At 44.4% G+C, this 25,613-nt stretch overlaps 2 protein-coding genes across 3 annotated transcripts in view; one reads left to right on the forward strand and one right to left on the reverse strand.

Annotated features, from left to right (window-relative positions):
* Positions 1 to 10,949, forward strand: part of BAIAP2L1 (BAR/IMD domain containing adaptor protein 2 like 1) — a 61,500-nt gene extending 50,551 nt beyond the window's left edge. For both annotated transcript variants that reach the window (XM_079953861.1, XM_079953862.1), the window contains 2 exons: positions 2,790 to 2,830; positions 6,977 to 10,949. In XM_079953861.1, the coding sequence (XP_079809987.1) occupies positions 2,790 to 2,830; positions 6,977 to 7,052 (117 nt within the window). In that variant the 3' untranslated portion in view covers positions 7,053 to 10,949. The remainder of the gene's footprint in view (positions 1 to 2,789; positions 2,831 to 6,976) is intronic.
* A 137-nt stretch (positions 10,950 to 11,086) lies between these two features.
* Positions 11,087 to 25,281, reverse strand: BRI3 (brain protein I3). The gene is made up of 3 exons (XM_079954092.1): positions 24,655 to 25,281; positions 17,932 to 18,046; positions 11,087 to 11,505 (listed from the first exon to the last, which is right to left on the reverse strand). The coding sequence occupies exons 1-3, from the start codon at positions 24,824 to 24,826 to the stop codon at positions 11,373 to 11,375; spliced, it is 420 nt and encodes a 139-aa protein (XP_079810218.1). The 5' UTR covers positions 24,827 to 25,281; the 3' UTR covers positions 11,087 to 11,372.
* Between the last annotated feature and the right edge of the window lie 332 nt (positions 25,282 to 25,613).

Consider the following 25,613-nt stretch of genomic DNA (forward strand, 5'->3'; position numbering starts at 1 on the left):
CTTGCCATTAATTTACCCCAGTACATTCTGGAGGGACTCATCTTTGGAAAAGCATTTTATGAGGACATAGAAAAATTAACAGGCCATTCTAAGCTGTGTAACTTGAATATGGAACCAAATGCTGTTGTGCAAATTAGAGTACTGGTGGCGGGAGAGGTGGTCAGGCAGTCCCTTTCGTTTTTAAAATTATATCCGCTGATTAATAAAACAACTTCCATTAAATTAAAGGAACACTGAAGTAAAACAATAGAACAGCATTCATTAAAACTACAATCAAGCAACACAAGAGTTCAATTAAAATGAGCCTGTATGAGCTGGCCCTACTACTGTCATATGACATCAGTGGGCCTAGTTTGGGCCTGATCCGCATGCCACACCTTCATTTTGTAAGCTGCCTTTTATGAAAGGGCTGCAGGTGGGATCATGCCTTGCCACTCTGTTCAGCTGCTTCCCCGCCTTTCCCCCCTCTGGGGACTCAAGGTGAGTTACAGATAAGCTATGTGATGTATATCAACATAGTTGAGTGAGTGCTGGCATAATTCATGTTTCATTAAATATGTCGTTTTTAGACTGCTCATTTCTCTCAGGTATTTTAACACTCAAATAATGGGATTGCTTGCAGGGAAACATATTGACATCTTCTCTTTTTTTGCATTGATTTATAGAGTTAATTTATTCTATCTCTTTGTGTACCATAGGTAATAATAAAATGAAACCTATATTAGCATATGTTTGTGTGAGAAGATGATACATTCTGTTGAAATGGCAGGATTACTCTTACATTGTCCTTGCTGTGAAACTGACTACATTTGTAGCCTTGTGAGAGAACTGCAGTGCCACCTTCTGGGTACAGAGGGTTGTTGCACTACCTCTCTTTCAAATCAGAACCAGTGAAGGCGGTGAAGGTCCTGTGTGAGTGCCTGGAGGCGGTTGGAGGTTGGATGGCGGCTAACAGATTGAGGTTGAATCCTGACAAGACAGAAGTACTGTTTTGGGGGGACAGGAGGCGGGCAGGTGTGGAGGATTCCCTGGTCCCGAATGGGGTAACTGTGCCCCTGAAGGACCAGGTGCGCAGCCTGGGAGTCATTTTGGACTCACAGCTGTCCATGGAGGCACAGGTCAAATCTGTGTCCAGGGCAGCTGCTTACCAGCTCCATCTGGTACGCAGGCTGAGACCCTGTCTGCCTGCGGACTGTCTCGCCAGAGTGATGCATGCTCTGGTTATCTCCCGCTTGGACTACTGCAATGCGCTCTACGTGGGGCTACGTTTGAAGGTGACCCGGAAACTACAACTAATCCAGAACACGGCAGCTAGACTGGTGACTGGGAGCAGCCGCCGAGACCACATAACACCGGTCTTAAAAGACCTACATTGGCTCCCAGTACGTTTCCGAGCACAATTCAAAGTATTGGTGCTGACCTTTAAAGCCCTAAACGGCCTTGATCCAGTATATCTGAATGAGCGTCTCCACCCCCATCGTTCTACCCGGACACTGAGATCCAGTGCCGAGGGCCATCTGGCAGTTCCCTCACTGCGAGAAGCCAAGATACAGGGAACCAGGCAGAGGGCCTTCTTGGTAGTGGCACCTGCCCTGTGGAACGCCCTCCCACCAGATGTCAAAGAGAACAACAACTACCAGACTTTTAGAAGACATCTGAAGGCACCCCTGTTTAGGGAAACTTTTAATAGTGGCTGGGGAAGCCCAGCCAGATGGGCGGGGTATAAATAATAATTTTTATTATTATTATTATTATTATTATTATTATTATTATTATTATTATATTCCTCCCAAGGGAGCCCGGGGCCACATCAGTGTTAAAAACAATACCAGTAAAAACAAATTAACAACGTATTTAAAACATCTGAAAACTATCACCTGCTTTCACAGCAATAATTCCAAGGTTGCCAGGAACAACAGCTTTCAGCCGCCTAACACCTCGGTAAACAGGAGTGTTTTAAAACTCTTCCTGGAAGGTAACAAAGAGGAAAACAGACACACCTCACCCAATATGTCATTCCAGGCACCCTAAGGCAGGCCTGCACAACAATGTGTGGCCACACATCCTCCCAGAGGACTTGGTAAACTTGATAAATGTTTTTGCTGCTTGCCTGAGTTTTTAGAAACTAGGATGGCGGTTGTCAAGCAGTTGGCAGGACACAATGCATGTCTTGTGGGCAGGGTCGTCTTTAGCATATGTGCCGCCAGGGTGCAAAGATCCTCCCAGCACCCCCAAATTTAGTTTAGCCACCCCCAAATTAGCTTTTATTTGGGAGGGGGGAGGCCAAAGTTGTTGACCTCTCGCCAATTGAGAGGTATGCATTTGGCGCACCCCTTGCACCCCTGGGTAAAGACGGCCCTGCTTGTGGGCTGCTTTCAGCTGGGGAAGTTACAGGTCATACAGCTCTGCCCCAGGGAATCCACAGAACACTTGGCTTCTGACAACTGCATTGCTTGTTAAGGTGCTGGTCCTATTTTATGTTGTTTGGCTTCAGCAGCTAGTAAGCAAATCTTCCCCAGTGAAACTGTGGTTTTAACCACAATGGCTATGGTTGAAAGATCCAGATGAAAGCCTGGTGAAATTGTTACTGCGAATGTGTTTCTGCCATCCGCTTTGGCACCAGTCAATGCAGCTTTCTTGAAAGCCTTGATCTACTGCTAACAGTCACATTGAAATGGCAGCAACAGGAAGAAGTAGTAAATAATACTCACAAACCTATCTTCTTACCTGAATATCATATAATTCCTGGTATTAAGTGCTTCATATTATGACTTTCTTTCCATTTTCAGAAACCTGACATGAATGGCATTATAAAACCACCTTTCCTAAGGTAAGGGTTTTATTTATTTTTTAAACATAATTAAGAGCATGAACCAATGTATAAGTCTTGAAAGGGGGGAATTGGATTTCTTGGGGATGGCTTCCCCCCCCCCCCATAGACTCTAGCGAATGATTCAGATTACCCTACTGGCTTTTCAGGAAATGAGTTGAAATTATCTAAGTTGCCATATTGCTTCTGGAAGAGCAAAAAATGACAGGTGAATTGATTCAGCAGCAAACCTCAGTCCTATAGTGCAGGCAAATGCAGTGCTAGATCTGACTCTCATGATGTCTGCTCAGATTTTTCCTGGGTAGTATTTTATGCTGAAAGTAGAGTGGGGGCTGAAAACGGGTAAGATTAAATAAGCAGCAGTGAGAGCTGTTATGCAGAACAGTATGGGGAGCTTGCTTTCTTGTTCTATGTAAATGAGCCCTCCCTGTTGACCTGTTATCAGTTCCATTTTAAACTAAAACAAATTATAATTGAGATTCTACAATCTCAATTTATACTTCAGACAAGCAGTTATGAAAGAGAAGTGCGTGGCCAGTAATGATTTTTAAAAGTTTAACTGGGTCATCCTATTTTATTTTTACTTTATGTATTTAAGAAACTCTGTAAAGCCAGCTAGAAAGTTGTTTTGAGGACAAAGCACCAGGCTGTGGCTCAAGGTCAGCAGTGCCAGCGTGGCTAACCAGATTCCTGAACCATACATGCAATGATGCTGGTACCATGGAGCCAGTGTGGTAGTGTAGTTAGCATGTTAAGCTGTGGTCAAGGAGCCCCATATTCTAATCCCTGTTGGCTCATGAAGCTTTCTGCATTATCTTGGGAGTCATTCCCTCTCAACCTAACCTACCCCACAGAGCTTACTTGTTGTAAGCGGGAGAGAAGGAAAGAACCAAGCCCACTGCCTTATGCTCCCCTAGCTCCTTGGAGGAGGTGGCATTTGATATAATAAACACAAATACTCAAGTGGTTTTATCACCTCCTGTGAGGCTAGACTGGAGTATACATTTATGGGAGGAGAATGAAAGTTGGCCCTTAGATCATTCCTCCTTGATAAGTACCTTGTTGAGTTCCACAATAAAGTGTTACAATATACTTTCAGCGTGTTTATACTGCCTTTTAGGCAAGCCTTATAAAGTGGTTTACATAAAATTATTAAGGCATCAGTGAACTGTGTTGTTCGCTTCCTTCCCAGGCTTCTCTAAATAAAATGATCACTTCGCCTCTGGCATTCTACTCCACTACCCCCAATAACTACCACCACTTTGCAAAAAAACAGTCACCTGGAGAACCTTAGGATCATATAATTGCAGAGCTGGAAGGGGCCACAAGGGTCATTCAGTCCAAACACCTACAAAGCAGGAACCTTTTGCCCAGCATGGGGCTGGAACCCACAACCCTGAGATTAAGTGTCTCAGGCTATACTAGCTGAGCTATCCTTTCTAGCTGATGAAAAGTGGAGAGAGACAGGGCTTCTCCTTTGCTGGGTCACAACTGAATGTGTGGTCCCCAGCTGCCATCTCTTCTTCCCAGCAGCAGGTCCAAGTGGAAAGGGTAGGGGGATTGGGCATTAGACGGCAATAATCTGCAGTCAAACCCAGGAGTTTTGACTTCTGCTGTTTTTTTTTTTTTAATATAAATATTTATTGAGATTTTTTTAAATACAAAATGCAAAAATAATAAACAATATAACATGTATCATAACACATTTTTCAGAACTTCTTTGGACTCCCTCACGTCTCCCACTCCCACTTACATCATTATAAATTTTTTCCAGCAATTTAGCATCTTATTTATGTTCTTAAATCTTGTTCAGTTAATTTAATCTAATCTCCAAAAATTTTGTGTTTCCCTCAATCTCACTTATCGTCAAATTCAAATCTAATTCAATGGTAGGCAATTATTTATGATCTAGCATCCTTCTTAGCATTCAACCAAATTACAATACTTGAATTTCTTCCAGTCTTCTTCAACCCTCTCTTCTCCCAGGTCTCGAATTCTGCCAGTCATCTCGGCCAGTTGCATATAGTCCATCAGCTGCATCTGCCACTCTTCCAGTGTGGGTAGATCTTGAGTTTTCCAGCTCTTAGCGATGAGTATCCTTGCTGCCGTTGTTGCATACATAAAAAATGTTCGGTCCTTCTTTAACACCTTCTGGCCGACAATGCCCAGAAGGAAGGCCTCTGGTTTCTTAGTGAAGGTATACTTAAATACCTTTTTCAACTCATTATATATCATTTCCCAGAAGGCCTTCACTCTAGGGCAAGTCCACCAGAGGTGAAAGAATGTTCCTTCGTGTTCTTTACATTTCCAACATTTATTATCAGACAAATGGTATATTTTGGCAAGTTTAACTGGGGTCATGTACCATCTATATATCATTTTCATTACATTTTCCTTCAAAGCATTACATGCAGTGAAGTTCAGCCCAGTGGTCCACAACCTTTCCCAGTCCTCAAACATAATATTATGCCCAATATCCTGAGCCCACTTTATCATAACCGATTTAACCATTTCGTCTTGTGTATTCCATTTCAGCAGCAAGTTATACATTCTTGATAATACCTTAGTTTTTGGTTCTAACAATTCTGTTTCCAACTTCGATTTCTCCACCTGGAACCCTACCTTTTTGTCATTTTTAAAAACTTCTTTAATCTGAGCGTAATGTAACCAGTCTCGCACTTTATCCTTCATTTTCTCCAAACTCTGCAATTTCCAATTATCTCCGTCTTTTTCTAATATTTCCCAATATTTTGGCCATTTGGCCTCCATATTGGGTCTTTTTCGGGCCTTAGCTTCCAGAGGTGAAAGCCACCTCGGAGTTTTGTTTTCCAGTAAGTCTTTGTATTTTGTCCAGACATTAAAGACTGCTTTCCTGACAATATGGTTCTTGAAGACCTTATTGATCTTAACCTTATCGTACCATAGATATGCATGCCAACCAAAAGCATTGTTAAACCCTTCCAAATCCAATACGTCAGTGTCTTCGAGAAGTAGCCAGTCTTTTAGCCAGCAAAAGGCTGCGGCTTCATAGTACAACTTTAAGTCCGGCAGGGCAAAGCCCCCTCTTTCTTTCGCATCAGTTAGTATCTTAAACTTAATTCTGGGCTTTTTGCCCTGCCAGACAAATTTAGATATATCTCTCTGCCACTTCCGGAAGCACTCTGTTTTATCCACAATCTGCAATGTTTGAAACAAAAACAACATCCTTGGCAATACATTCATCTTAACAGCAGCAATTCGGCCTAGCAAAGAAAGCTTCAATTTTGTCCAACTATCCAAATCTCTCTTGATTTCAAACCAACATTTTTCATAATTATCCTTAAATAGACTCAGATTTTTTGCTGTTATGTTTACCCCTAGGTACTTTACTTTTTTAACCATAGTTAGTTCTGTTTCTCTCTGAAACTGTTCCGACTCTACATCTGTCAGATTTTTCCCCAACACCTTAGTTTTCTGTTTATTTAGTTTAAATCCCGCCACCCGACCAAAATCTTGGATCAGTTGTAATACTCTTTTTGTACTAGATTCTGGCTCCTGCAGGGTCAGAACTAGGTCATCTGCAAAAGCTTTAAGTTTATATTGTTTCGCTCCGACCTGAATCCCTTCCACCAACCGGTCCCCTCTAATCATATTCAAGAGCACCTCCAGAACTGATATAAATAACAAAGGGGAAATCGGGCAGCCTTGTCGTGTTCCTTTTTCAATTTTAAACTCTTCAGTGACCACATTGTTTACTATCAATTTAGCCTTTTGTTCTGAATATATTGCATCAATCCCATTCTCAAAACCCCGACCCACTCCCATTTCTTTTAAATTTCCCTTCATAAATTTCCAAGAGATATTATCAAAGGCCTTCTCCGCATCTATAAAGATTAGCACTGCTTTTGTATTTATATCAGTTTGCAAAAGTTCCAAAATGTCAATAATGTTCCTTGTATTGGCAAACATGTGTCTACCTGGGAGAAAGCCTGCCTGGTCTTTATGAATTACTTCGTGACTTCTGCTGTTTTTAAAAGCTGCAACAGGTCTTTTCTAAATGCCTGCCCCCTCACCCCCCAATTTTGTCAAAATTATAAGCTTCCTAACTACATATTTTGTATGGTTCCAAATATTGTAGTTAAAATTCTTGTGGATTTTTTATTACAGTGGAGAAAATCCGTTTGCTACCGTGAAACTCCGACCAACAGTAACAAATGACCGATCCGCGCCAATACTTCGATGAACAACAGTAACCCTTTTTTACCCTTCCTTGTTAAACACTGTCTTCAGCAATATGATTTTCAAATGCTATCTGAAGTTGTTGTTTTTAAACATTATTTAAATGTAATTAATGTGTACAGTAGCACTGGAATGCTGACTTTTAAAAAATATTTTTGCTTCCTATATCAGCTAATTATTGATGGGTTAAGATGCTTGAAAAATCTCTCCATATTACAGTGTGCCTTGTTTAGGAAGACAGAATTGTCAAAATAGGGATGAGGTTTGAGTAAAATGTAATTACCAGCATAATTGATCATTTATTGCTCTGTGCAAGTTGTATTGATAGTCCTATGGGTAAGTTCCAATTATTATTTAAGTTTGCTTGTACCGTTTACTTAGATACATGAATACACTTAGCCGATTTTTAAATAGACAAGCCATTTTAAGGATTGCCTTAACATACGATAGAATACTATGTAAAGCAATAGTCTTTGTTTCTGCTGGGTAAGATAAATGTCTTAGAATAAAGTAAGAATAAATATTGATCTTCTGAATGTTCAGAGAAGTGTAATATCCTTAACATGGTTTGCAATATGCCAAAGCACAATATTATACTGTCTTCCTTTTAGCAAGATTCTATTGAATAGGACTGATTGATACAAATTCTTTCAGTGATAAATAACTACAATTAGGAATCCTGGCTATTCCTTTGCTGTGTTGTCCCTTTTTCAGGAGCATGACCCTCAGACGTTGTCTCTAAAGACAGGGTGGTACTTACGTAATGAAATACGGCTCATTACTGTATAAAGAATAATACTTCCAACACTACATATAAAAAGTACATGGATATATTTACATTTTACCTTTTTGATTATTACAGAATAACCAGGTAGCTATAAGCCAATGTCTTAAAAAGTGGCTAAGGGAATTTTACAGAAAACGAATGTAGATTGACATTCCTCCACCATTTTCAGATGAACATAGAGACATTCTTGTGTGTACATACAAATATTTAAGTGAGGTTGGGAGCACGGCCTGAGAGGCTATTGTGGGTCAGGGAGTTGAACACACAGGGCCCAAGAGATTCAGTCAACAATTTTGGCAAGTGTTTGACATGGTAAAAAAATGAGGGTTATCTAGCCACAAGGTGATCTTAAGTACTTAGCAGATACGTCTACCCTCTCTCTGCTTCTAGATCATCTTGTATTTACATTTCATCCCAGATTGTTGATAATGTAGGGCAAACCACTATTTTCAAAAGTGCAAGGTAGAAAATGCATTTGTATATCATTGGATCCTTTCTTGCACTTTCAGCATTATAGGTGCTTCTGAGCTTTACACAGAACTTTTCATGCCATGATTCTGATGAACAGTTCTGAAGACTTCATGTTGTTTTGCCTATAAAAGTTGCTCAGTTAAATACCTTGCCTGTTACACATACAAACTATGGAACAAATGCAGTTTTTAAGAAGGGGGCTCTTTTTTTTAGCTCAAACCTATGTTTAATTTTTAATCAAAACTTAAATCAAAATCTCTGACAAATTGTTTACAAGCTGGGAGGGGACACACACTAGAAGTCATTGTTTTTTATTAAGTTTCATCTTTGAAAATAGCACACCTATTAGAAGTGGAATGCTGTGCTGAGCACCTCTAAGTAAACGCACATAACGTGAGCAGGACAACATGCTTAACTTTCCATCAATCTGCAAAGTCTGCTACTCTAAGATACCATTTCTTTGCCTCTCTATTTGTGGAGGTATTTAGTTACTTACTGGCCTCTTCTACAAGCTTTTAGCAACCACAACAGACAGGGAATGTGCCAAAACAACTGACCTGAACAATAAAGGGAAAGAGAGTTAATGACTATAACAAAACATGACTTGAGATTTCAAACTGGTCTATTCCACTCTTCAGCTCTGCAAGATTCTGCAAAGCTCTGTTTTGGGGTGACTGGTAAAGGGAGGGTGGAAAACAATCTCTCTTATCTCAGCATAAATGTTCCATGCCAGCTATTTTGCTTCCTAAAGTCAGACGTTATGTGATCAATTAATTTTTGGCGTTGCCATTTGTATCACATACACAAGAGTTTTATAGGCAACTTTGGTAGTCAGCTGTTCTCAGGGTTTCAGCTTTAACTATTTTGGACAGGGCAGGGCTCTAAAAAGTGTGGCTGACAATTTAAATCAGAACAGCTGGAGGCTAAGTGGGGATGGGTGAGTGATGTAAAACATCTGAGAGGTACTAGGTTGGTAAAACAGTTAAAATAGGACCCTGATTTAGAATCAACTCTCCCCATAGCCCTAAAGCTCACCATGTGACTCTGAAACAATAACTATCTCTTGGTGTTAACCTACCTCACAGAACTGTTGTAAAGAGAAATGGGAGTGGGGTAGAATCATATGCTGCTGTGTACTTTGGAAGATAGGATGTAAATATAACTACCAGTGACAACTACATAGAAAAAGTACTATGAAATATACTCTGTCACATCAAAGATTGGGGAACTTGTGGCCTCCAGATTTTTATCCACAAAATATAGTGTGTTTGGTTTTTGGATGCCCAAAGGGGAGTTAATAACTATTTCTTAAAACAGCAGCAACACACAAATAGCTTTTGAATCTTTCAGAAGGAATTTTAGATGGTGCAGGTGAACTCTGATTTCAGTGTTCAATAAGACTAGGTATGTGCAGCCCCTTTGTGTATAAGCAAGTAGTTGTTTGGACTCCAGTGTCTTGTGAAAACATTTAAAAATTACTTTGGTGCACAAGAAGTTACCTAAGCGAATGGTCTTTTTTGCTAAACCAAATGCAGATGATTTAGGTTGCTTGGGAGCAATCATGTATTTGATCTTAAATACTAGAAGAAGCATCCCAGCAGGTACTGGAGGCCTTCTGTTCATAGTTGTGGAATAACTTCCAGCTGTAGTTCATGTCCAGTTTTGCTCCTGGTACGGGGGTAGCCATTCAGAGCAGGGCTAGCCAACAAGGTGCTTTCCAGAAGTTGTTAGCCAGCCATCAGGGTTTGTAAGAGTTGTAGTTTATGCTGGCTGAGGCTGATAGGCTCTGGAAAGCATCACATTGGCTGCTTGATTGAGGGCAAGCAGCTTTTATATCTGCAAGGACTAACTAAATCTCTCAGTTTTAGAGCAGAACCAGCAGTCCACAAGCATTAATGTGCGTGCATGTATTTTTCACTGCCCTGAGCTTCCATGCTTAACTCTACAACCTTCATTGGCATAGACATTAGGGTTTTTATTAAATATTAAGAGTGCAAAGCACACCCGGTCCCCTTTCCAGAAGCCAAGCTCTGAGCTGGCAGATCTTAACCTAGATTTAGAAAGGGGATGTGTGTCCTCTGGAATATGTGTAGCGCTGATAACATCACAAGCAATGGGGTACATATAAGGCTGGACATCTAAGAAGCAGTGTTTGGAGCAAGGCAGTTGCTTAAGATAATGTGCTGGTCAAATAAATGTAACTAGTGGTACCTTGTGACAAGTTCTGTCAAGTATATCCAAAGATGTGGCACATGTCAAGCATTGTGTTAGAACTTGTAGTGCATTTCATATGTGAATTAAGGGCAAACCAGCTGACTCCTAGCTCACAGCATACCTGACACACTTCACACATTAAACCAGTTTGCAGGATTTGGAGGCTGTTGGTTCAAAGAGGGGCAGAGCCTAATCAAGGGGCAGACAGAGTACTTGCCCCCCTGTATTCCCAGAAGTAGCTTTTTAGGTATGATGATGCTGAGACACAAATGTATGTGTGTAATGCATAAACTGTGTGTTGTATTCATGCTATATTTTTCATAAAAAAACAAGTTGCAGGAAACAAATTTGTGTTTTAATTGTAACCTGCTTTGGGAACAACTGAAGAGCCAACTATAAATTTCAAATTAAATAAAGGTGGAGATGAAATTGGTGGCTTGGTGGTGAGTTCACACTGCATTTATTAGGCAAAGATGCCTAATGGAGCAAGCCTACCTTAGCTTGTGGTGGTTTGCACTGGCGTTACTAAATTTTAATTCTCTTTAGAAGAAAGAGCTGGGCCCCAGTGAAGTTGCAAAAACCCACTTTTATTTAAATTTCCAAAAGGTGCATTTTAAACAGAAAGCAGGGGGTGGGGGTGGATTTGTGTCTTACACACACACACACACACACACACACACACATGCTCATAGATCAATTTCGCATGCAAGAGAAGAGAAAGAGACAGACTAATTTTATCACACTTTTACAAAATCATCTCTGAAGCATAAACTTGATTGTACATGACATTTACATTTAAAAAAAGGTACTACAATAGTTACAGCTTCCAAAAAGCCTATTTGTGTTGATCCCTTAACCAAACGTTGCACCGCAGTTAGGACATCTTCGTTGCCTCAATGCAAGACAGAAGAGAATTCCAATAGGAAAGAATACGATGGCACAAAAGACACCGAGACAGGTAAATGTGTCTTCCAATACACCAACTCTGCAAGAGAGAGAAAAAGTAAGTTGCTATAATTGCTCTTTAAAAAGAAAATGTATAAAATGAGCACCAAGCTTGACAGAATGACAAACTTTCTGAAGATTAGCCTCTTGCAGCAATACAGTCTATAAAGCTTCCATGCACTTTTTAAATGTCTCTTAGATGAAAGAAATATGTTTTCAAATAAACTATCCCAACAAGTTGCTTTCCACACACTCATCTTCAAAGCTAGCTCACAACTTAATTTTTGAATTTTTAGCTACACGAAGACCTTTGCTTAACAAATACCATCGTACTTTGGTTCTCAAATGTAATCCGTTCCGGAGGTCCATTCGACTTTCAAAAACCAAAGCGCAGCTTCCAATTGGCTGCAGGAGCTTCCTGCACTCAATTGGAAGCAGCTTCGGACATTCGGCTTCCAAAAAATGTTCGCAAACCAGAACACTTCCGGTTTTGCGCTGTTCGGGAGCCAAAACGTACAAGTACCGAGGCGTTCGAGAACCAAGGTACAATTCTAACTTAAAACAGCGCTACTCAAAGTGGTGGTCCCCAAACAACCACTAGCTACTAGTCCCTGACAACTCCACCGCAGCCCAGGTTGGCTGGGATGCTTCAGAGACCAAATATGGTACCAGTCCATGGGACATTGGGGGGTGGGGAATTTGCCAGTCCACCACATTGGCTAGCTTTGAAAAGCACTGACTTACAGCACATTTTAAAACAGATAAAACCTTCAATACAAATCAAAATAAAACCTAAAGAATCAAGTTTTTAAAAATATGTGTTTAAACCCTTTGGTTTAAAATGTTATTTCTTGGAGTCAGAAACGTTAATGGACTACAGTAATGCAGCACTTTTTAAAAACTGCTTTTGAATTCCCATGCTCCCTCCCCTTACGAAACAACACTGTATTTTAGCCAAGAGGCCCTGTGATGACTTAGCATTCAATAGCTTTCGAAACTGAGATAAAAGGTCTCCCTTGTTTTGGTGAAGAGGCGGGCGCTTCTGCTGCCAGACCAGATGTTTTGAAGAAACGCCCTTCCAGACATGACTAGAAGCAATTCATGGGCAGTCAGACATTACCAAGGCTTACTCTGCATGTTTAACTTTAGGATGGGAGACGGAGAAGAAAAGAGATGTGGCAATTGTCCCCAAATAGCCCATTACGTAATATGTGCGACAAACGGGGAGAGAGGCTTCTCATCTGCACCAACAAATGAGCTTATTTCCTTTGGCAACTTCTTCGCTTGCTTCCCAGTCCAACAGAGGTCACCTCTCCTAGAGAGAGTTTTTCCAAAGCTGTTCTTAAGAGCCGTGTGAGATTCCTTCAGTCACACAGAAAGCTCACCCTTCACTGATGTCTCAGGAGAAGAAACAGATCCCTCTGGGGGGGCGGGTTGTTGGATTTTCATAGTGGGGGGCAGGGGAGAGTTCTAGGCACTCAGAATCCGCTCAGATGGGGAAAGAGATAGCCTCAGCATTTTTACTCTGAGTAAAAGTCACAAGTTTTCTGCCAAGTTTTCTCAAGAGCAGAAGTGGAGCAGTGTTGATTTCATGAAAACAGTAGGCGTCCTTTGGCAATCACATGTGCAATAAAAGCCAAAGAGAAAAAGAAAGGGAACTGGAGTGACCTTGAAATGCAGATGCAAATGTGTTTCAGCAGGAGCCAGTTGCCAGCAATGGACTCTTGCCATTTCTCCAGTGATGAAAAGAGCAAGCTACACAGAACAATGGCACACAGTTGACAAAAGAGACACTGGGAGAACGAGCGGCAGGTGGAAGGTCCATGGTGTCCAAACCTTTTTCAAAGAGGGCCAGATTTGATGAAGTGAAGGGCTGTGAGGGCCAACCAAAGTTGTTATCCTTTTTTAGGATTAAAGTTGTGAGCCTTTTTTAGGATTTTACCCCAGGTTAGGTTTCGGAAAAGGGAAAGCTTATCTGCTCTACCCACTTTTGTCTCAAGCTCTGCCTACCATAGGGACGTGGCCCCCCAGAAGACTACCTAGAAGGGAATGCGGCCCTCAGGCTGAAAAAGGATCCCTGCCCTTGTCCTAGACCCTAACAGGCTGCATTGCTCCTTTGCTGCTAAAGTAGGGCAGCCATTTATGCATCACACCAAAAAAGGGGGACACAGATTCATATAAAATCTGCCCATGGGTGCAGATGTGCCCAGAGAGGCCTTCCCTGATGCCCATGAGGTCCCCTTCCCCTCACTGACTTAAAGTATGTACTGGAAACCAGGCTTTTAGTGTTGCAGCACCAGCTCTCTGGACTCAACTGCAAGCCAAAATCAGACAGAAGCCTAGTGTGATTATGTTTCGGTGCCTACCGGATACATTTTTGTTTAAGAAAGCTTTTCTTGTGGTGTAACCCAGTCATTTTGTGGTTTTTCAAAGTTTCAAGTATGGGTATTTTAGACTTTGTGAAACCAATTGAATTATTCTTACAATTCCCACCAGCCCCAACCCAGCAGCTCCAGCATCCCACAACCAGGCTAGCCAGGGCTCACTGGATTTGCAGACCAAATATCTGGAGCACATCAGGTTGCCAAGGGCTAGACATGAAGCCTGAGGGTGCTGCCCAATGAACACTGTGTTTGGTAGTTGTTTGCAGCGTTCCCACTGCTTAATTGTAGGCTGAACATTTCCTCCCCACTCCTTGTCCTGCCTGTCTTGAGTCTCAAGGTGCCACCAGTAGAGAAGCGGACTGAGACGGGTAAGGAGAGGATACAGGAGGAAGCATAAAGAAGGGGGCTGAGTCCCAAGAACAGAGGCTGGAGGAGGTGGGTACCTCCCCCTTCCAGGATGTGGCTCTGCCAGCTGGAGAAACAGAACTCCCATCTCCCTGTTGCACAGCAACAGGATCCAGGAAAGGCATTGGCCCATCATTTGAGGTGGAGGGACCACAGTCCGAAGAGGAGGACTCTGCCAACTCACCCAGGACCCGGAGAAGCTTCTGCCGCTGGGAACAGTTGCATTCTCCCCAATGCAATGAGCATCTGCACGCTGCAGGAGTAAACACACTTTTCTCATCTTCAAATGCTGGGTGTGTGGGTGTGCCAACCCATTGGGACTGCTCTGCTGCTTCCATGCAGTTCTGACCTCCTTGCCCTGATCTTGGACTCTTTCAACTCAAGACCACTGCTTCCAGTCCAGCTAGCCTCGCTTTTCCTGCCAACTAGCCTGAGCACAGCAGCTGCCGTGACTCATTACCTATTGCTGAGCATGCATCTTTTGTCTGCCTCAATGGAGATTTCTGTCTTGCACAAGAAGAGCCCTGCTGGATCTGGTCCAGCATAATGTTCTCATTGGCCAACAAGACGTCCCTCAAGCAGGATCTGAGCACAAGAACCCTCCCTCCTCTGACTGTGGAGGCAGAGCCTATAGCCAACATGGCTAGTAGCCCTTGATAGCCTTATGCTCCACGTTAGTGCCTGTTTCCATGGGCAGGGCAGGAGTCAGGATACTGCCTTAGCTCACTGCTACCCATATAGAGTTTTGGAAACACCAATAGCACACCGTTTCCTTCATGGGAGTTGCCTCTTAAGATCAGATAATGAAGGAAGGGGAAGCTAGGAAGGGGACAGTAACAGGCTTCATTTAAAGACCGGCTAATCTTAGCTATAAAGTAAGAGTTTGCCTGGAGAACTTAAGCAGCTTTCCTGTGGCTTAAAGCCACGCCACTCCCAGAGGCTCTAAAAATAGGCAGCGTTTATTTATACCACAAGCAGGGGCCCTCACTTAAGCTGCCTGGCTGCTGCTGCTGCTTGGTGAACTATTAGGATTTATTAAATAGTTGTCCGCAACACCTTTGGTCAAATGTTACTGCCCCTTTGCCAAGCCAGTGACAAAGTTCTCAGAGTTAGCATCTCCCACACCGAAAGAGCGGAATCTTTTCTATCAAGAACTATATTCGGGGAGGGGGGGGGAGATCCGTCAGGGGCCACATGCTGGTGGCCAGGGAGGATGATGCCGAAAGAGACTGGCAGGACATAAGGCAAGGAGCCCAAGCAAAGCCAATAGAAGGCAGAGGCAACTAATTCTAGTTCTGTCCATGATGAATTCCACAATAGCAACACTAAGAAGGAGTGCCACTTCTTGGACAAGAAGTAGGTAAAGCAGCAGACAGGTGGGGGGGTTGGCAGCGCCCCACTTGCCCCAATGGGCCAGCTTCCTCCGGCTGGCAGTGGGGGGGGGGGCTACTCCCTTTCCCCTCTTTCTTCAATCACTCCATCTGTTTCAGGTTTCCTTCCTTCTGCTGTCCCTGTGGGCTGGGGAGCAGCTGTGGCTCTGAGGCAGAACATCGGCTTTGCATTTAGAAAGTCCTAGGTTCAGTTTTGAGCATCTCCAGGGAGCACCTGGGACAGAACCTTGTCTGAAATCCTGCCACCTGTCCGTGTTGACAGTGCTGAGCTAGATGGACCAATGGTCTGACTCTGTATAAAGCAGCTTCCAATGGCCTATCTGGTTAGTCTAGCATCCTGTTCTCAGCCATCATGGCTAGTAGTCACCAACAGCCCTCTCCTCTTCACCTCTTTACTCCATACAGCCACAAGGGAAAAAGAGATGCCTTCTCTCTACAACAGGGGTGAGAAATCTGTTTCCCAGCTTGTGCTGTTGGAAGCAAACTCCCATCATCAGGCCCAGCCAGCATGTCCAAAAGCCCCAGATGATGGGAGTCTGAGTCCAGCAATATCTGAGGGGTAAACAAGTTCCCCACCCTCTGGCTCCACAAAGTTCATCTCATGACACTTGTGATTCCCTCCTATCCTTTGCAAAAACAACAACACCCTCTTGATACTTCCCGACAAAGATCATTCAACATTTTGTGTTCCTCTCCAAATTCCCTTTTACTTTGAACTGAAGAATTATAAAACAATGTCAGCGGCGAGTCTGTCCCCACAGAATATTTCACGGCCAGTCAGGCATTTTGCACCTATGGCACATTAAGACATAGGGAAATATTGTGTTCGTTTTCCTGATTATAATGCTAGCACCTCTGTCCTGTTTCTAATGTTCTTTTCACACTGCACTACCTGTTGTGTTATGGGACTGTGGCTTTCTGACCAAGACACTGGCATTTCATTCACGCCAGTGGGCATGGTATGACAGAACAATAAACTTCATTGGGCAATGTTGGGCATTCATTTCCACACATGTCTGCTTCTGCTCCCCAACAAAAATGGCACAGAAGAACTTCTGTCCAGGATGCTGCCTTGAATTTTGCCATTTTCTGGGTTAAGGAGATGCAAAAGATTTTTTTCCCCCCTGGAAACTAATAACACATCCTTCAGTGGACAACATAAAGTCAGAAGGTAGGTTTGAAAAAAAGTAATAATACAATAAAAAACAAAGTGGTCAGTTTATCACTAGGGTGGATACTCCAGGCGTGCTTGGCCTTTTGCCTCTGGTCTCGAAAAACACCCTGACCTTGCTTTTCAACGCTGCTAACAAATAAGCCAATTAAAGTCATGATCTTTGCAACGTGGAATCCGCTGGCTAAGGACTTGACTGGTGCAAGCTGCTCCTTGCTTAGCAGCTTCGACATGTTGGTCCAGGGGGGACTTGTGAGTGCTGGGATAAAACTCCCACCAGCCCCAGTCAATTTGGCCAATGGTTGGGGAAGCATCAAAGTCTAGTTACATACTTGCCTGGTCTGAGACATTTCGCTCCCCCGAGAGAAAGGATTATTTGGTGTCTGGAGCAAAACGAACTACTGTTATAATAATACAACATCACTATTGCACTTAGCACTTGTATTTATTAAAACAGTTCATTATGATCACAACTGGAGTGGGTCCAAAAAATATACATCTCAGGTGCCAAAGGCCAGCATAAAGAGGCACAAACTTCAGCTGTATAGTGAGAGTGCCAGGCACACCTCGGGGTGAGGAAGAGAAATTCAAGAACAAGGGGCTGCCGCAGAGAATGCCTTCTCTCAGATCACCACCTACCAAACGTCTGAGGGAGATAAGAACTACCAAGAGGGTCCACTTTGCTGATCTTAACTCCCAAAAGGGTCTCTGCAGGAGGAGGTCTTTCAGAAACCTGGGGTCTACGACACATATAGAAGCAGACTGGGTGGGCTGTTGAATCACTGGTGAAAAGCAAAAATCTTCCACTGCCACCTGAGGGCAGGAGGCTAGTTACTGGAAAACAGGACAAGCCACACAAGTCTGTTGTCCAATAGAAGGATCTGTCCAAGGAACCCTGGAAGCAGCCATTTTGTGTTCTGCCACACCCACACAGCAGCCATTTCCTGACAAGAAGAATGCTACTTTTTTCATTTTAAAAAAAATGAAGGGGAAGAGACTCTAATCTCTCTTGCTGCAAGCCTCCCCACCCCTCATTCCAGTTTCACATGGATTTTTAAGAGGCCGGACTTAAAAAGAGAGAAGGTGTGTAACAGAAATGAGAACGGTCATAATACCTGCAAGCTGGGCAGCCGCCAACGACAACGACGGATGTGGTGGGAGGTTGTTGGATTATCGTGTACGTCGTATTGGGGTAGTTATGCGCAGGTGGACCCGAAGGCACAACATATCCTGGTGGGGGAAGAAGCAGAAAAGGAGCACGTTAAGTTGCTTTAAAAACATTTTGGAAATGTAAGAGGCGAGGCCATAGTTGTCGACATCTGTCTCCCTTGAGAGACAATGGAGTGTGTCTCCGGGGGTGAAGTCAAACCGCTGTGTTAGCAGCACCAAAGCGACCTCTCTGGGGTGCAAACCTGGGCAATATGTATGGAGGTCCTGGGCTGCTCAGATGGCAAGACCCACCCACCCCTCTGAGCCTCGCTGATGTGGTCCAAAGGGAAGCAGAGCAAGACATTTGGCACCAGCTTGGCTGCCAGAGTTGCCAGGAGGAGGCACACAAGGTGCCATCCAACCATCGTAGACACCCCACTCTGGATCTGTGTAGGGTTTACACTCCCAAGCGTAATGCTGCTGGTCAACAAAAGAGGTTTAAAGACTCTCTCAAGGCAAATCTTAAAAATGTAGTATAAACACCAACAGAGAACAGCCTTTACCAAAGGTGTCATGGGCTCTGAAGACACTCAAACTCAGGACGCAAGGGAGAAACATACTAAGTAAGAGGAGGGCACGCTTGGCAAATCCACACCGTGATCAACTCCTGCCTGGAAACCAATGTCCCCACTGTGGAAGGACATGTGGATCCAGAATTGGCCTCCACAGTCACTTGTGGACTCATTGTTAAAACCATGTTTATGGAAGACAATCTTACTTGGCTATGAGTGATCGCCAAAGAAGATGACACTCCCTAGACTTGTCTTCTCCTGAAGATACTCCACCAAGGCAGTGGAGATTTAGGATCAGAGTTTTCCTTCTCCTAGATGGGCTGCCTTCCCAGGTAGACGAGTTCCATCTTCCCCCCTACACAGCACGTGCGGAAACTGCCTTCTTGACCACTGGACCCACTATTGATCTCATCCACTCAATCCACCTGCGCATGTCTTCGCATGCAGGCGACGCCCCTAACTCACTGAGGGTTTGGGACCCATCAGATGGCTACCCTCACTATAGTGTTGCCAGACACAGGGAGCACTAGTGTTGTGGTTGCAAAAGTTAAAGGAGAATCCTCTTTTTTTCTTGGGAACATTACTCTTCCAGAGTCTGGATTCGGGTCAAGTCACATTTTTGTTTCCTCAGTGGAGAAGTCAGTCAGCTGATGTTTTTTTATGGGGGGGGGAGCATGCAAAAAGAGACTTTTCAGAGACTTTAAGCAAACAGAAACTGTTTGCATGTAGAGACATACCTCTCCTGAATTCTCTTATCTATTAGTTACAGAAATTGATAAGCATTTTCTGAATGCTGCTCTACAGTTTGCCCCATGCCTTCCGAACACCAACGCTTTCCAATACATAATTCTTTCTTTTGTTCTACTGACTTCCCGCCCCATTTTCAGTGGTAGTTTGTTTTTTGTTTTGTTTTTAAATTCATCCCGTTGCTGCACCCAATCTTCACTCTTTTACTGTATTTCATAACCATAATTAATTTCCCCCTGCGTTCCCACTATCCAATGAAATAAAAATGAAATAAAAATATTTATATAAACTGACGCTGTATATTACATAAATTAAATAAGGTAACTTATAACATGTGAGAAGTACTGCACATTGTGTTTAATTATTACTAGTAATATTTAATATTACTGTCAAAAAATAAACTATGGTTCGGTGTGATGTCTGAACGCAGAGTGTTTTTATTATTGAAAAACACTATTTATTTCAGGCATTCCTATCTATTGAATAAAGGCAGCTTTCCAAAATGATTAAATGAGCCAAGGGTGGGAGAAGTGAAGGACAGATCTGTGTTAGCGGGGTCTTCCCCCTGCCTTGCTTCCAAGTGACCACATAGCTGATAAATCTTTATGGATTGGTATTTTTGTGGATTCATTCTTTCTCTCTCTTTCTCTCTCTCTCACGTGCTTCCTGGCACTCACTCACGCTCTCATGCATTCATCAAGATGGAACTGGGACAAAGTCTTCCAGATAAGACTTAATATTCACCATATGCAATAGCAAACTGTTCCTAGGTTTCAGTTTTCCTCAGTTTTCAGGCCTACGGACGTACACTCGGCTAATTATTAACTTCAAAGAGCATACTTTAGCACCACGGAAATGGCAAAAGAAAACCTAGAGTCTGAGAACTCAGCCAAGGGTCCCAGTTCCCAGCCAAGAAAATGGATAAGTGCTTTATAATAATTAAAAAAACAGCCCACCTCCTCCTGCTTAAAAAACATCACGCACCCAGGATCTCACAGGCAAGATGGCTGTGCCACAGGTGTCACTACTCAAAGCCCTCTCTGTGTGTGTTTTCACACCCAGCCCTGGGGCTTGTCACGTGGCCATCAGACATTGCCATCGACATGTGGGGCTACCTGGAATTAAACTCGTTTACCCACTGTGACCCCCAAATAACACCCCCCATGGAGGTTCATTATCAGCATCGCTCTACATTGGGAGCCAAGATCTGTGGCCCTCCAGATGTTTGCTGGACTACAACTCCCATCTTGCTTGACCACCAGGCATGCCGGCTGGGGTGGCTTGGAGTATGGAGCCCAACAACATCCAGAGGGCACCAGGTTGGGGAAGCCTGCTCTGCCCTCCATGGGCATGGCACATGCTCAGTCCTTACTGTGGTGTTAATGGAGTGTTTATTAAATTCGTATACCGCCCTTCATGCCCTCTTTGGAATTTCTTTTTAAAAGTAGGTTTTTGAAAGCCTCAGGATTCCCTCAAGCCTCTTTGCCAGCTCCCCTCAGTTTTGACTACCACACCACCCAAGTTCCCTATTAGAAAGATTTATTTTATTTAAAGGAGGGGTGAGGAACCTTCAATCCACAGGCCTAACTAGGCCCACCAGTGAGGTCCATTTGGCCAGCGAGGCTGCTTTGTCCCCGTCTGCCTGTCAAATATGGCAGAGTGGCAATACAGTGGTATGTTGGTTTTCAAACAGCTTAGTTCTCGAACAACTTGGAACCTGAATGCTGCAAACCCACAAGTGACTGTTCTGGTTTGAGAACTTTTTTTCGGAAGCCGAACGTGTTCCATTTTTGGTCCTCCGTTTCTGATTAGAGTATTCCTCTTCCTGTTTGAGTTTTCCGCTTCTGATTTGAGTACCCTGCTTCCGATTAGATATTTGGAGCTTATATTTGATGCTTTTGTTTTTGCTTTTTTTGCATTTTTGTGGCTTTTTTGTTCAATTTTGTTTTAGTGACAAACCCAGTTTCATAGCATAGAACCCAGTTGAGCTACTGATTAACTGATTGTGTGACTGCAGAAATGGATAAAAGCTGCAAAGCCAAGAGAGCCATTAACAGAACAACCATCGAGGTAGTAAAATTCATGTTAAATTTCTGTTTTAGGGGCTGTTTTTAAAAGTCTGGAACGGATTAATCCCTTTTGCATTACTTTCTATGGGAAAGCGCACTTTGGTTTTAGAACGGACTTCCAGAACAGATTAAGTTTGAGAAGCAAGGTACCACTGTACTCAAAATGGTTTAACAGTCGCTCTCTTCTCTCTCTCCACAGAGATCGCTCCAAGCCATTCTGGCCTTCAGGTCACTTTGCCTGACTGGACTGTGCCCCCTATACTCTGGTAATTCCTCTTCCTTGCCTGTACAAAGGTGGACATTCGTTGCTCAACCCACTCTTGCCCCTCACCCCACCCACAGTAGCATGCGACCCCCCAGAAGGGAGTGGGCAGCCCTCAGTTCTCAGGTCACTCAGATTTCAGAACGTTTTTCCCATCCATCCATCCTCCTTAACCGCAAGCTGAACTTCCCACAGGATTACTAAAGAAGCATGAGCTCATCACCCTTTGAACTCGAACTGGAATTTTTGTCCCAAAGCACCCTTTCCTGGGCTATTTTTTACTGTGGCTATGAGTTGTTGCAAGGGAACAAGATAACCTTCCCTTGAAGCTGATGTTTCCATCAAGGAAAAAATGCTTCTTACAGGCACACAAGTCTCAGATATGTTGTGCTTTGGGATGAGGGGTTGGGGCTGAATACATTCCCCACTCCCCCAGCAAGTACAGTAGAACCTCGGCTTACGCTCGGGTAACGTAAACTTCGGGTTGCGAAAGCAGCAAACCTTCTGGGTTTTGCCGCATGCACAGAAGCGCTCTACACACTATGCGCATGCGCAGAAGCGGCACCTCCAGTTGCGGAAACCTCGGGATCCGACCGGAGCTCCGGAATGCAGAACTATGCAGAAATGGCAAAACTTACCGGAAGAATAAAAAAATCAAAATAATAAACTTTTTGTAAAAGAATGGAAATGGTTTATTGAATATTTTACAAACAAGTTGTAAACAGATAAAGACATTGGCAGGATTACTGTAATATATAATTAAAATAGATGAATAAAACAGTAAGTTAATTTAGAATGTGCAGGAAATGATAAAAATAAATTTAAGGAACCACAGAAAGAGGAGGACGTCAAGGTTTGAAATGTTACAACTGTTGTTAAACTATTGAAATGTATATAAACGGAAACTATAAATAAAATTATAAAAAGGGAAAAAATGCAAGCCAGCTAAATAGCCCGCTCCACACCAAACTATATTATCTCTGCCATTTTAGGGACTTTTAAAAACCAGTGGCCCTCCAGACATTGTAGACTACAACTCCCTCTTCTCCCTCTGACCACTCATTGCTGTCCCACCACCATGCCCTGGGCTCTGAGCCGCTTTCCCTTGGTGATTCCTCCCACCATTCCTCTGTGTCCAACCCAGTCCGCGACAGGCTGGGAAGGCCGCATTTGGCCCCTGGACCTGAGGTTCCCCGTCCCTGCTAAAAATAAAAAATATGCTGCCTCTGAACCCAGAGTTTCAGTGCAGCCATCATGACCAGGAACCAATGGTAAGGGGGATCAGAGGTAGTGGGAACCTGTGAGCCTGTTAAGATTCCCACTCCCATCAACCTCAACCAGTATGGCCAATGGACAGGGCTGGTGGGAGCTCTAGTCCAGCGGAATCTGGACCCCCAGAAGATTCTAGAATTCTGAGAGTTCTCTAGAATTGTTGGACGAATAAACCATAACAAGGCCTTGCTGAGAGAGGGCGAGTGGAATTCTACCACCATAGAAAAGACAATTGTAATTCGGAACCTGACCTAAACAACGCAGGTTCTTAGGAAGACTCAACACTCAATTCTGGGAGACTCAAGTTCAATTCACAACCTTCCAACTCTGGTTCCTTTTGTTTAACAAGTCTCATCAACTTACAAGGCTCTGGCATATGTGCAATGTAAAGAGCTACAAACAAAACATTTCTCTCGTACGGGGGTGGGGGGTGGGAGGTATCTAAATTACATATATTTTGTACCTACTATTCCCCCAGACGGTATTAAACTTTTTATTCAAAAAAATCATATTAAATGTTTAAACTGTTTTGGAAGCCTTTTCAATCAGCGTAGCCAGGCTGGCTGAATTTTTGCACTGTCCAATTTTTAACAGGGAAAACAGAAAGGGAAAGCAGACAAGACTTTCTGAGCTGCCATTTTTAAGGTAGGAAATACAGCTTGCTTTTTTTTAATATAAAAACATCCCTTGGAATGTTTAGCTTGGGAGCTCTAACAGTAACTGGAAGAAATCCTACTTCTCGTGTAACAGCTTCTGGACTGTTTAAAATCTTAAATTTGAAGCCTTAAAATTATTATCTAGGAAAGTATGTTATTGTGAAATAACTGGCACTTTTTACTGTATTGTTTTAAGGTTGATGTGTTTGCCACACTGAGCTCCTTTGGGAGGGAGGGCGGAATATTACTTTTAATAAATAAATCTTTCTACAGAAAACTACCATTCCTGGGAACCAGTATACGAGTCCCCACTCTTGCATACAGTGGTACCTCAGGTTATATACGCTTCAGGTTACAGTCACTTCAGGTTACAGACTCTGCTAACCCAGAAATAGTACCTCGGGTTAAGAACTTTGCTTCAGAATGAGAAGAGAAATCGCGTGGCGGCGGCACGGCGGCAGTGGGAGGCCCCATTAGCTAAAGTGGTGTTTCAGGGTAAGAACAGTTTCAGGATAAGAACGGACCTCTGGAACGAATTAAGTACTTAACCTGAAGTAACACTGTACTTTTATTTTTAAATAAGGTGTAACTGATCCAAGAATAAGAAAAATATTTCCTAACCCAAACTTTTCATTATTATTTTTTTAAGGCAGGAAACTTCCTCAAGTGTAGGGCTTGATGATTTGCATAACCCTGAAATCCCGTTTCCCCTTCTCGACATTGCAAAAGTTCTCCTGCTTGACAGCTGACAACATGCAACAAGAGCCGCGTTTCCTATCGCAAGAACTACCCACTTAGCCTGACTTGGGCGCCCAGCACCTGGGACTCATTTCCCAACACCCAGGGGCGCGGGAGGGTCAAATCTGTCTCCTGCCCCGACCACGTGACCCTCCTTCACCCACACCCCTCCCACCCCAAACCTCTGTCTGCTGCGGATGGAGACAGGCGAGCCCCCGGCGCCTTGTGGGGCTGCAGCCCCCCATCTCCCAGTGCTCTGAAACCTGCCTCACTCCTACAGGTTCAGGAGTGGGGGTGATCCTCTCCATTCAACGCCCCTCCCGCAGAATCCACACCCAGATCCTCCTTGCCCGCCCCCCTTCTCCCGGCTTACCAGCTCCAGGACCGGTGGGGTAGGTGTAGGGCGGCGGCGGCGGCGGCTGGAAGCCGGGCTGGGGCGCCGGGATGGCCCCGTAGCTGTTCGGCCCGTACTCGTAGCCGGCGCCCGCTTGGCTAGCGGGGCTGTAAGCCGGGGGTCTATCCTGGAGGAGGGGCTTGCTGTCCATGATCCTCGAAGGGGAGGGCGGCGGCGGCGGAGGAGGAGGAGGCTGCTCCTGGCCGCCCCCGCCGGGGGATCAGCCGCGAGGAGAAGCCCGCAAGGCAGGCGGGAGAGCGCGGAGGGGCGCGCAACTCTCCGAGCCCGAGTAGAGGCGGAGAGCGCACGGCAGGAGGGTGGAGAGGGAGGGCGGGGAGGGAAGGCAGCCTCGCCCCGCTAAGCCGGCAGCTCCAGCAGCAGCAGCAAGCCGCCTTCGCCCCCTGGGCATGGACGGATCCTGCCCACCCGCGCCAGGAACGCACCCGCGCAACTCCGGAGCTGCACGGCACGCCCGCCGCGGCAATGTGCTTCGCTCCTCGCAGGCCAGTCACAAGACTCGGGCTCACGTGACGCCGAGGAAGAGGAGGAGGAGGAGGGAAGAGGAGGCTCCCCCGGCGGAGACACGGCGGAGACTCCGGCCGGCGCAGGGAAACCCCCTCTTAAAGGAGACGCCCCGGCGCGCATGCATGTGTGTGTGTGTGTGCGCGCACTCTCTCTCTTTACGCAGTTGGCCGAGGGGGTTCCAGGGCCGGGTGAGAGCCAGGCGGGGGCCGCCCCGCTCAGGGGCAGGAGGAGGGCGGAGGTGGGGCAAGGGCTGGCAGGCCGCCACGTTTTGAAATAAGCGAGAGGAGGCGCATTCACCCTCGCCAGTCTTAACTAGATCAGAGGTTAAGGCCTATTTGATGCAGTGGGACTCATGGGCCTAGCCTGCCCCCCCCCCATGTCCTCTTTATGGGGTGGTTTCATTAAAAAAAAAA

Source organism: Podarcis cretensis (assembly GCF_951804945.1).
Source record: "Podarcis cretensis genome assembly, chromosome: 14".
In the NCBI taxonomy this organism is placed as follows: Eukaryota; Metazoa; Chordata; class Lepidosauria; order Squamata; family Lacertidae; genus Podarcis; species Podarcis cretensis.

What these genes read in the sequence shown, in the direction of transcription:
- BRI3 (XM_079954092.1), bottom strand. Translation starts at nt 24,826, where the DNA reads ATGGACAGCAAGCCCCTCCTCCAGGATAGACCCCCGGCTTACAGCCCC. An exon ending in CCCCACCGGTCCTGGAGCTG is followed by an intron (nt 18,047 to 24,654) that starts GTAAGCCGGGAG and finishes TTCCCCCACCAG; the next exon opens with GATATGTTGTGCCTTCGGGT. An exon ending in GGCGGCTGCCCAGCTTGCAG is followed by an intron (nt 11,506 to 17,931) that starts GTATTATGACCG and finishes TCTCTCTTGCAG; the next exon opens with AGTTGGTGTATTGGAAGACA.